The sequence below is a fragment of the Polistes dominula genome, unplaced genomic scaffold, assembly GCF_049000335.1.
Source record: "Polistes dominula isolate Pdom_NZ unplaced genomic scaffold, Pdom_raw_medaka contig_16, whole genome shotgun sequence".
Lineage (NCBI taxonomy): Eukaryota > Metazoa > Arthropoda > Insecta > Hymenoptera > Vespidae > Polistes > Polistes dominula.
This window is the reverse complement of record NW_028301040.1, coordinates 5,106,111-5,118,316: the sequence shown is the minus strand read 5'-3', so window position 1 is coordinate 5,118,316 and position 12,206 is coordinate 5,106,111. Positions and strand designations below refer to the sequence as shown.

The window sequence follows — 12,206 nt, the reverse complement described above, 5'->3', positions numbered from 1 at the left end:
TATAGATTACAAGTTATATTTTACCTGTTGACGTTTTGTCGCTGTTCAAAGTATTCGTATTCCGTATCGGGATAAGGTAAATTATCGTCCTCGTCTTTTCTGCATTTTCGACCGCACAGGTATCCCGCTACAAAACCAAAGAGCAAAGCTGCTAATGCACCAGCCATTACGGCAATCACCAAAGTTTCAACGCTGTATTGCGGTGGGGGTGAATCAGCGGCTGATACTTCTGGACCTGTCGCGTTAACATATTTAATTTGAATAATGTCGTATTGAAGAATTATAGTCCGATCAATTATACCGAAAGTTACCTGAATTGTCTTGCTCCTCGTCTTGCATGATATTGATTATCTCTCCACCTTGGCTTTCCTTATTGGGTATCATAGAGTCTTGTGGGAATTTATTTTGATTGGCGGATATAGCACCGACGCTACTGGCGTCTTTGTTTAGTCCTTTGCTCGGCGGACAGGATGCATGAATGCCGGTTGCTACGCTTTGCAAGAATCGCTTTGCATCAGGTGGACTAACCGCTCGGCATTTGCCTTCAACCTTGTCCCAAGCACAATATGGATCTTGAAGTGCCACACATTCACCGCAGGACAATATCCTGTCACCGTAGCAACGATGCAACCTCAGTGCTTGAACTTGGCTATCAGCTATAACAACCAGTCGACCATCTTCCAAACCATCGCCGGTTTGCGAAGCACGGACAACTTTTATTCCACGTACAGGCACGGTCGATGGAAACGCTTGGATCTCTTCGATTACAACAGGACTGACTTTTTCGTGAGAATCCGCTGACTCGGCGTTCACAGCTTTGATAACTTTTCCGTTATCCGTGCCGATGAAAAGGACATCATAGGTTTTTTCATCTGGTGTTTTCACTTGAGGATCAACTGCGATTTGAGTGAACCTATAACTGAAGTTTAAACGCGAATTTCATTATTTTATTTTATTCTTTTTATTAAAAATTACAAACAAATAAATATAATTATAAAAAATAATAGAATCTTACTGAAAACTGGTGCGTATAACGATCGGTTGTCCAAAAAAGCTCGGCACTGATTCATCCATAAGAGAATGGGTCTTGATGAAGTCTAAATTAATGTCCGATAAAGTGTGAGAATCGTTGGAGCATATTCCTGGTCTGGGTTCGGGTACTTTGGCACTTTGTACAGGCAGCCAGTTTGAGTTGAGCGCGCTTTGCTCCTTGAAATTACCCTCGAATGTATCGGTGATGTCCTGGAGGGAAAATGCGCACACGGCTGAGCCGCTTATGCTATTCACCGGGGTCGTGAATGTGCCGTATATCAGCTGGGCTGATAAACTTCCGTACTGTCCGGATATCAGTTCGGTCGTTGACTCTGTCAATTACAAAGTAGAACATTTTGAATATTTTTATTCGAACAATTTGTCTTTTTCGTGACATTGATGTATTATTAAATTAAAATTCACTTTTTAAGAAAGAAAGAGAGAGAGTTCAAACTCACGTATTTCATTGAAGTAAAAAGGAAAATCCCCGGTGACGGAGCAATTAAGTCGAGACTTGAGGAAAGACGTCCATCTGTTACGAAAACGATGGGGTCCACCCCGATCGTATTTACAGACTCTCGCAACGCGAGAATAAACTGCCTGGAAAGGTCAAATAAAAAAAAAATATATCGTGAGATAAGAAGTAAAGGAAAAATCTGTAAGAGTGTGGGTGGATGTGTATTTATAGGTATTTATCTGTTATATTAAAGTTTATCTTCTTATTGAAGCGAACGATCAAGGGAAGAATCGTTTATTTTTCCTACTAACTGTACTTGGCTATAATATCAGTTAAGCTTTTCGTCTTTCTTAGAACTTTTATAAATCTGTCAAAGGTTGTAAAAACTCCAAAGCACGAGGAGAAAAAGCTTTCGTAATAAGCCAGAGGGCAGGAGGAGATTTTAAAGACGACTCATTCACAATTGACCCCTTCAGCTTTCGAACTTTACTTCGATCGAAAAGTAGCTGAGACGAGAGATGAGGTTGAATCGTTTGCTGTTAGAGAATGGCTAAAGAACGGGCCCCTTCTTCTTCTTCTTCTTCTTCTTCTCTAAAAGCTCATTCTGAATGGCCACTGATCGTAAGAGACTTAATCGTCTTAAATGGGTGATAAGAAATGTCGAAGAAAAGTATAGTATCCAACTAAAGTACCAGTTGTTACGAAAAAGAAACAGACAAACTTTATTTCTATGTGGAAGATTTCAACTTTAAATAAATAAATCAAATTTTATAAAATCTACGATAAATTTTACATCGAAAAAGAAAACAAAAAATAGTGGGATGAATTTGTAAATTTAATTGATATCATTAGAATAAAAAGTGGGAGAGAAATTTGTATAAATTGTTCACGCGAAATCAGATAAGTGAACAAAGTACAATATAAAGTGTAAATATAGTAATGTAGTCTCATAAATACATATACCTACACTATGAAAATATATAAAACCCTGATTCTCGTGACTTCTATCATTTAGGAATATATTATCCCAACGAATCGGTAATAAGCTTAATAAATTATTTCCGCTTTAATTACGTTCCCTCGATGGTAATCAAAAGATTAATCGATCGTTTTACTCACCTTGCCGCAATTTATATATTCTACGGCAGTTTCCCTGAAGAAGAAATAGACAAAGTCTCCTTGTGACATGGAGTTGACAAAATTTGGAGCTGAAATGAGAATATCAATTTTTATTATTTTTTTTTAATACAAATTATAAAAAAAAAATAAAATAAAAAGCAAAATGTTGAGTGGATATTTAACCCTTTGAATGCTGAATACTTTTAACTAAAATGTTTTATAGGAACACAGAGAATAATTTATTAATAATAAATTATATTCAATAATTAAAGTTTTTCTCTCTAAATATGATTTAATTTTTACATTAGTATAAACATTACATTATTTTACATTAATATTAACAAACACATGCATATATGCACTCTAAGGATTAATAAAGTTTCATTTTTTTAAATAATTTATTTTTTTTTTACAAATAGGAGCTAAAATGAGAGATCAATGTTTTAATTTTTTTTTTATACGAAGATACAACAAAAAATTATTTAAAAAATGTTGAGTACATATTTAATAATAAATTCTTTTTTTTATAGAATAATTTATTTATTCGACGCAGTTTTGTATATTTCTTAAATAAGAACGTCATCGTATTGATATTTTATATCACTCGTTAAAAGTACCTGAGTCTCGAAGAGAAGCATATTAAACTTTTATTTTTCTAAAAGGAAAAGTAACAAAAAACAAAAAAAAAAGTAAAAAGTATTCTGTCGTTAAAAGAATTAAAGGAAAGGTTTGAAATATCAGTCTGTTAAGTTCGTTATAATCATCTCTATAATTCCTTTCCGAACAGGACTCTCTCTCTCTCTCTCTCTCTCTCTCTTCTTCCATACCGAAGAAGAAGAAGAAGAAGAAGAAGAAGAAGAAGAAGAAGAAGAAGAAGAAAAAGAAGAAGTCTTTAATTTTAAGCGATTATTTCAAGAATCCAGCGTGGTAAAACTCTATTTCTCTTTTGTCAGTAAAGTAGGAAAACTTTATCGATTTATTAACCGTGACAGGGTTTTCATAAGCTTCTTAAGATTCATAAAGTAATATTAATCTCGTGCGATACGTATACGAGAAGTGTCCTATAAATTTTCTCCATTTTCCTTTCATGCGCGTTACCCCTCCCCCCCCACACACACACCCACCCACCCATACCCACAAATATTATACATAGACCCAAACAATGCACAATGTCGAATATTAGAATTTGGTTCGATGGACTCGAAATTATTCCAAATATCTTTTCTCTTTTTTTTTTTTTTCAACAAAATTTTTGTCGTCTGCGCTTGAATTTATTTCTTTTTCCATACAATTAAAAATACTTAAATGAAGCGTAGATTTTTTTTTTTAATCCGATAATCCTCTAGTTTCAAACGATCGATCGAAAGTCGACTTGTAAATTGTTCAAGAACGAAAGATGTAGCAAGAAAAAGAAAAAAAAACGACACAAAAGATGAGAAGAAGAAGAAGAAGAAAAAGAAAGAAGAAAATAAAAAAGAGAGAGAGAGAAAGATAGAAAAGGGAAAATTGAATTTTCTCCCGACCAAAAATCAATATTATCCAACTTGGGTAGGAAAACTTGATTAGCGCTCGTACACCGTTCAATTAAAATACTCTCGGAGACGAGGTAGAAAGGGAAGGGGGTGTAGAAGGGGTTGGGGTGGCTAGGGGTAGAGAGTGCCTCGAACAAAGTGACGTATCAATTTTAACGCTCTGTTCGAACGAACGAACGAACGAACGAACCAACCAACCAACCAACCAACCAACCAACCAACCATCCAACCAACCAACCACCCAACCATCCAACCAACCGATCGACCAACGACATCGACGAGTCTTAACGGAAATTTTCATTCCCTTCGTACCTTTTTTTTTTTTATTAATATCTCTCATCTCGTCGTTCAATCTCTGCCTAACACGTATTCGTATATGGGGTTTACAAGTAAACCCACCCCATATATGAATTCCTTGTGTTTCTTACATAATATTATGTACTATTGTACTATTGTATAATAGAAAAAAAAAGGTAAAACTATGGCAATAAAACAAGGGGTTGCAGAAGTTTAAGCTACTTACACGATGTAAGTGAATTCAAACTCGCGTTTTCTTATTGAATAGAAAAAGGGGATTTTTGTTTTTTGTAAAAAGGAACAAGAAAAGTCGGTCGATTTTTTAAATATTTTTTTTTTTGTTAAAAATAGAAACGAACAAAGAAATTCCCCTTGCCAACGATGAAGAAAAAGACTTTTCATTATATCGTCTTGTCTACTTGTTTTTTTTTTTATTCTTTTTTACAAGGGTTGAATGTTCAACGAAGGAAAAGAGAGAGGAAAATAAAAAAATTAAAAAAAGGGATAAGTGAAAGGAGAAAAGAAATCCGATCTTCTCTTTGTAAAAATTTTCTTTTATAATTTATATTTGTTTTATTTTTCTATTTCTTCTTAAGTATATATTTCTCTTTGTTTTCTTAATTGAACGAAACTGATACTCGGTACTAATTTAATTTTTCCCAAAGATCATGATGGGGGAGTCAAGTTCTTTTGCACCAAGTTCTCTGGCCTTTTTTTAAAAAAAAAAAAACCTTTCCATATTTTAACACGGATCGTACAAAAGAAAATTATGAACGAAAAAATTGGTAGAAAATTTTTTACGATGGTTCGAACTCTGGCAATTTTTAAATGGCAAATTAAATTTGGTTCCAAGATGTTTTTATTCCTTACTAATTTACTTTTCCATTTCTTTTCTTATCTTTTTTTAGATTACATTCTTTTTTTCTTTTGCTATGAAAAATTGAAACGTGAAAAGGTTAAAAGAGATATTCCCATTTTTTTTTATCTATTTCTAAATTTTCTTTAACACTAGAACTAACTATAGTTGAGAATTGGAATCTCTACCAAAACTAGTCACAATGATATTGGTCTTTAAAAAAGATGTAGAAGTAAAATATTTTTATATTTATTAACTTATTATTATTTTGCAAAAGGAATTCCATATTCTGAGATCTTAAAAACTATATAATAACAATTATAATAATAAGTGTAATAATGTAGAATATTTGGTATCAAAATATTCTTGATATCAAATCAAGTCAAAAACCAACCAGTTAAAATAACTAGTCTTTAAATAAGATGTAAAAGTAGAATATTTTGATATTTATTAACTTATTATTATTTTGCAAAAGGAATTCCATATTCTGAGATCTTTAAAACTATATAATAACAATAAGTATCAAAATATTCTTGATATCAAATTAAGTCAAAGACTAACCAGTCAAAATGACTGACGTGGCATTCAACGTGTTAAACGCATGATTAATTATAAAGTTACTAGAATTTTACTAGTGCCGATCGTAAAAGATTTTTTTCTTTTTTTTTAATAATTTTGATTAATCTGAGTTATATACTAATTTATTTTTCATCGTTTTTTCTTTCGTTTGGATTTCGTTCGAAGGATTATTCAAAATCGAATTTATCCTTTTCTCGAGACGGTGAAGGAACTTGACCCGTTAAGTAATCCCTTTTCATACTTAAGTATCCGTGAATTTATAAGAAAGAGAAATGAAGAAAAAAAATCAAAAGATAGAAAGATTCTTTTGGAATTTCAAACGAACGAATGAACGAACGAGCGAACGAACGAACGAAAGGAACTACTACAACAACAACTACTACTACTACTACGTTGAACTTACGTAGAGGTTGGTTAAACTCTTTGGCTTCATCTCTTATTCGAATAAAATATGTTCAAAAGGAAATAGAATATTTTCTTTTAACTCGACTATATCGAATATGTATGATAAAAATAAAAAAGCTTGCTACTAGTAACATTGGATACTTTTTTTCCTTTTTATTTGCTTATGAAATTTTTTCATATACCACCTACTACTACTACTACTACTACTACTCGTATTTTAATATTATTTGTGCAATGCGTACTTTTTCTTCTTTTTTTTTTTTTCTTAATAACGACGAAAATGACACTAATATTGTTAACATTAAATTGTATCAATGAAAAAAAAAACACATATACAATATATAAAATATATATTTTGTTATATGATAAAAATAATATTATTTTTATTTATATTAATATCTAATAACGAGTTATATCTTTACGACTTACCAAATAATATATAAAATTTTCAAACAAACTAATATTAATAAAAATAATGAATTATTTAATTTTGTATAAAATATTAGACCCATAACGAACTTTTTTACCAGACATTTCACATCCTATTTTATTAACATTATAAAAGAACAAATCAAATATATCAATTGACAATTAATTGTAAAACGGATACTCACAATTGAGACTCATCGAATCGTATTGTTCAGTTTGTAAAGGTTCTCTGTAGATAATAGGATCCATTCCAGCAAAATCAGCCACAGTTCCGGTGTAAAGTTCACCATCGACGTAAACGTATGTACTATTGTGTTGTGGATCGTAAGGACACATGGCCTGTGCTGCTTTTTCCTTGATCATCGTGTAATTACCTGCGTGTACCAGGTAATCGCGGCACATCGGTTTGAAGGCGTTAGTTGCACACACCAAAAGGGTGTTAGTGCTAGTCTTCACGAGGATTCTTATATAATTCTGGCAGTTTTCCTCTGGGGTACCTTTAACCACGCACATTTTTACATCCTTTTCTGTCGAATACCACGTAAGCCTTTGTTGTTCCGTCAAATCGGTCAAGCTCAGGTTATGCACCAAATTTCTGTCAAAAACAAAAAGAATGAAATACAATTTTATTTATTTTACTTATACAACTTATATAATAGTAGATTAGAATTTATTTGAGATAGGTATTTAAACACATTAACACGTTCTGTGCTAACCCTTACGTAACCCTGACTTATTATTCAGGCCATTTAATTTTGCTTTAACAAATCAATCATTACATGTAATTATTAATTATTATAAATATAACTTATGTGATTTGTTCTATACTGCATTTTTTTAAATAATGCATCAATATTTTATTAAAAATATTTTTTTACAGAATTACATTTATTTTAAACACATATTTTCAGTACATTAAATAAATATGTCCTATGATAAGTGTACCACCGTGGCACGGAACGTGTGTTACAATTATCGTTGAGAAAAATAGTATTGAAGTAAATAAAAGAATTTTATTTTCATTAAAATAAATAGGTTTTGTTTGAAGAAAAAAAGTTACACGTGTAATTTTATATATTTATTTTAAACATCCGATATTTTCCCATACGCATCAATCTGATATACAAGTAATAAGAGTAGAAAAATTATATTATTTAATAATAAAATAAATATAATATATGTATCAATGACAAAAAAATAAAATGTGGAAAGCACGAGATATAAAATTAAAGAAAAAAAAAAAATAGAAAAAGGAAAATAAAAAATCGGAATGAAGGAAAAAACAACAATTTCATTGTACAATGTAACAGCACTCGCAGTTTTCAAGCGAGAAAATTATGCAATTCTTTTGAAAGAATCGGAACATTTCTTCTTACTCTTTTCTACTTTTACTTCTACTGTTTCTTCTTCTACTTCTACTTCTACTTCTTTTTAGGGACAACTAAATGAGAGAAAGAGAGAGAGAGAGAGAGAAAGAGAGAGAAAGAGGAGACACGACGAAGTCGCGGGGCCGTTTGCATTGCAAACTCAAAATTAACAGGAAGATTCGATTTCCTAGAAACTGCGTATCTCTTCATTTACATTTGACTGTGGTTTTTACCTTTTTTTTCTTCCTTTTTTTCTTTATTTTCAATTTTTTTTTTTTTTTTATTAATATTTTTCTCCCTTTTTTTTATTTCTCTCGACCATTCGAATTATGAATGCAAATATGGTCGAGTATGCATTGGCGATTTCTACGTGTGTGTGTGTATTGCGTTTTAAAGGTTCGATTTGCTATCGTTGGATAAAAAGTGAAGAAAATATAAATAAAAATAAAAAATAAAAAGGAAAAGTAACGTTTAACGTCATCGTTTAATGCGAAATACGAAAATGGAAAAATGTTGAACATAAATTTTGTGTTCCTTTAAAAAAAAAAAATATATATATATATATATAAAAACTTTATTTTACGAAAAAGAATTGATTTTATTTTTGATCTTTTTTCTTTCGTCATTGTTTTGTCCAATTATAGTCCAATCTGAAATATTTCTGTCGTAGTAACAAAAATAACAAAGAAAAAATTACGAAAATAACAAAATTTTATCTTAGGAAAAAGATTCGGAATTATTTGCAAAAGAATTATTTTTATCTTATTTTGTATTTTTTATCTTTATTCTTTTGTCATTTTTTTTGTCAAATTACAGTCCAATATGTAATATTTCTATCGTAGTAACAAAAATAACAAAGAAAAAATTACGAAAATAATAAAATTTTATCTTAGGAAAAAGATTCGGAATTATTTGCAAAAGAATTATTTTTATCTTTTTTTTGTATTTTTTATCTTTATTCTTTCGTCATTGTTTTGTCAAATTACAGTTCGATCAATGATATTTCTGTCTTCAGAGAAAACTGCACATTTTTAAATAGACTTTAATGCAATAATTTAATTTTCCAACGTTCTCTTCTCGGCAAAGCTTACTTTTCTCATTTTTTTGATATTTTTTTTTCTGCTTTCTTATGATTCTAATTCGAGCGTTAAATAACGACGAGACATCGTTGTGTGTAAGACCTTTCGTTTCTTGAAAGCCCTTTCTCCCTTCCTTACCTCTCCTTTGAGAGTATGAAATTTCCAAAGTTTTTACAGACGCTCGAGTTACGCATAACTACTTACTTAGGAGCTTGCTTTTTCGAAGAACGAAGAATAAAAGAAAAAAATAATAATAATCAAAAGCAAAGAGAAAGAAAAAGAGAAAGGAAAAAAGAAAGAGAAAGAAAGATAAATGAGAGTTTTATTCACGTTTAGAAACCTTGTTCTATTTTTTGTTTAATTTTTTGAAAAACATTTTGTCCTTCGTGTTTGTTTTATTCGTTTGTTAATTTATGACGATATGCATGTTGCATCGAAATTATCAGAAAAAGATTCGATGAAGTGAAAAAAAAAATTGAAAAAAAAAATAATAATAAAAACTACAAAGTGGAAAAATATTTTGTACCCCTGAGATTTTCTTTTATTCTTCCTCTCTATTTCTCTCTATTTTTTTTTTTTTTTTTTTTTTAATTAATACACATGTAACTTTTGTTATCAAACGAATATACGAATATTTTATTAGCGTACTGGTAAATGAAATAAAACGTTGATTTAAATTTAAAAGAAAAAAAAAAAAGAAAATAAAAGTAATTTTTAGTTACTTATCAAACAAGAAAATTTGAATAAATTATCGAGCAACCAACCAACGATTGGAACGAAATTTTCCTATGCATTTATATACATGATGGGCGTCAAAATCATTACATATGCTGTTATTATACAAAAGAGAGAGAGAGAGAGAGAGAGAGAGAGTGAGTGAGAGAGAAATCGTTGAACGAACTTCACTCGTTCGTTTCCCACGAGACGACGAATTGTTGTTTCTAGCAAAAGACAAAGTTTAAAATTCCATTGGTACATGCCGTTTTCAAATCGCGTCATCTTTTGTCAAATATTCCAAATGTTAATTTCAATTTTACATTCTTGCATTTGAAACAAGAACAAGAACACGAAGTCATTTACAAAAGATGTGTTCTGTCACAAATCGGTAAAATGTAATTGACCGAATTGTTACGAATTTTCTGTACTCTGTACTTGATAAATCAAAAAAACTTTGATGATAAAATAAAATAACGTGTTTGAAAAATATTCAATTTGTTTATGAATAATTTACGGTGTAAAAAGGAAAGAAAGATTTTGTTTGAAGTTTTAATGAAGCGTTACTGAACGTTAATAAATCACGATACTTTTATTATTATTATTATTATTATTATTATTATTATTATTATTATTATTATTATTATTATTATTATTATAATAATGTAGTATGGAAAGTAAATGAAAGATTTTGCCGTGTTAATATTATACATTATACATTAAAAATGTTATTTACTCCGAGTAAATTATCTCTCTCTCTCTCTCTCTCTCTCTCTTTATAAAAATATCAAATAAAATAATATTGAGAAAACCAATGTTAGTTGAAGTTAAAAACTACATTTAACATTGATTCCGTTTCAATTCATTTCTAATCGTTTCTATTTGAACCATTTTTCTTAAAAGATATAAATCAATAAATCATATTTGTACTAGACGATTATAGTATATAATATAACATAGACAGAATAAGAGAATTTCCGAGTTCGATATTGACGTATCGTCTAATTCTAAAAGGTAAGTGTAACACACGTTGAAAATTTAATTAGTATTGTAATTACAAACTATCACTCATTCTATAAACGTCCTATCATTCATCAATTATTCTTCGAACAATATTCTTTGCAATGTAAAATATGAAATATTAATTTCACGAATTGAAATCAGATGTTTTATCGTTTTTTTTTATTGTGTCAACGATAAGAAAAAATTAAAAATAGAAATAGTAATACGAATGAAATGAAATGAGGGGAACTTTGATAAAATCTAATATTACAAAATCAAACATTCATATATATATATATATATATATAAAAGTACTAATCTACGTAATATTGCAAATGTTGAATAAGTAAGAATGACACCATAGAAATAAAGTAAAGAATAAGAAGAAGAAGTAGAAGAAGAAGAAGAAGATTCGAATGGTGGTCCTTTAATTAAAGCACTTCTATCAAATGAAACCTATATTTACCTTCCGCCAACGAGAAGATAGTTGGCATCCCTGAGCACCAAACGAAAGTAGTCTGTGTGCGTTTCATTTCCCGTAAACCTGAACACATCTTCGGCACCTGTAAAAAGAAAAACAGAAGAAATGGTAGGTTAAGTTTTCGTTTCTTCATTCGAAAAAAAAAAAGAAAGGAAGAACAAATGAAAAAAAAAAAGATGGAATTATCTTATTCATCTAATTAGTAGACTGCTAGTCTCGTTTCATTGCACGGTGCTTGGCCAATGCGATTTGGTTTCTTTCCCTTTTCTTCAATATCTCTCTCCTACACTTTCTTTCTTTTTCTCCCTTTACCACCCAAACTCATTCTTTCATAATTCTCAACGGGAAGCCAAGTTAATAAGCGTAATAAGTTTCCTTTTGACCGTCGCAAGAAGCGTCGTTCAGGAGGAGAAGAAGAACAATGCCGGTGGCCGATCATTAGCGAATTTCGCGTGTCGATGAGTACTTTATCTTACGATCGAGGGTAAATAAGAAGTCTTTTGTTTCGTACAGGCTCTCCTGTTACTCTTCCAACCACCCCCAACTCACCCCCAAACCTTTCCTAACTCTCATCCATCGTCTTTTCCCAAGAGAAGAAGAGAACCTGCCAACGTTACGTTCTCTTCTTCTAATTAGATAAAGAGAAAAAGAGAGGGAGATATATATTTCTATAAAGTGAACGCGAGGTATCCTATATATATATATCTTCTTCGTTGTTGAAAAAAAAAAAAGAAAAAAAAACAGGTATAAAAAGATAAATATTTAAAAAGGAATAAAAATGTGAAACTATTCTTCTTTACTTTTACTCCTTTTTTGTTCTTTTATATTTATAGTTGATTTTTTTTTTTTTTTTTTTA

The 12,206-nt window shown here is 30.4% G+C and overlaps 1 protein-coding gene across 1 annotated transcript in view; it reads right to left on the bottom strand.

Annotated features, from left to right (window-relative positions):
- The window catches only part of Sema1a (semaphorin 1a), a 223,821-nt gene that overhangs the window by 10,693 nt on the left and 200,922 nt on the right, over positions 1-12,206 (bottom strand). The window contains exons 3-9 of the mRNA XM_015320690.2: positions 11,335-11,431; positions 6,892-7,301; positions 2,609-2,697; positions 1,491-1,632; positions 1,016-1,364; positions 312-919; positions 25-235 (exon numbers count right to left, since the gene is read on the bottom strand). Coding sequence (XP_015176176.1) covers positions 25-235; positions 312-919; positions 1,016-1,364; positions 1,491-1,632; positions 2,609-2,697; positions 6,892-7,301; positions 11,335-11,431 — 1,906 coding nt within the window. The remainder of the gene's footprint in view (positions 1-24; positions 236-311; positions 920-1,015; positions 1,365-1,490; positions 1,633-2,608; positions 2,698-6,891; positions 7,302-11,334; positions 11,432-12,206) is intronic.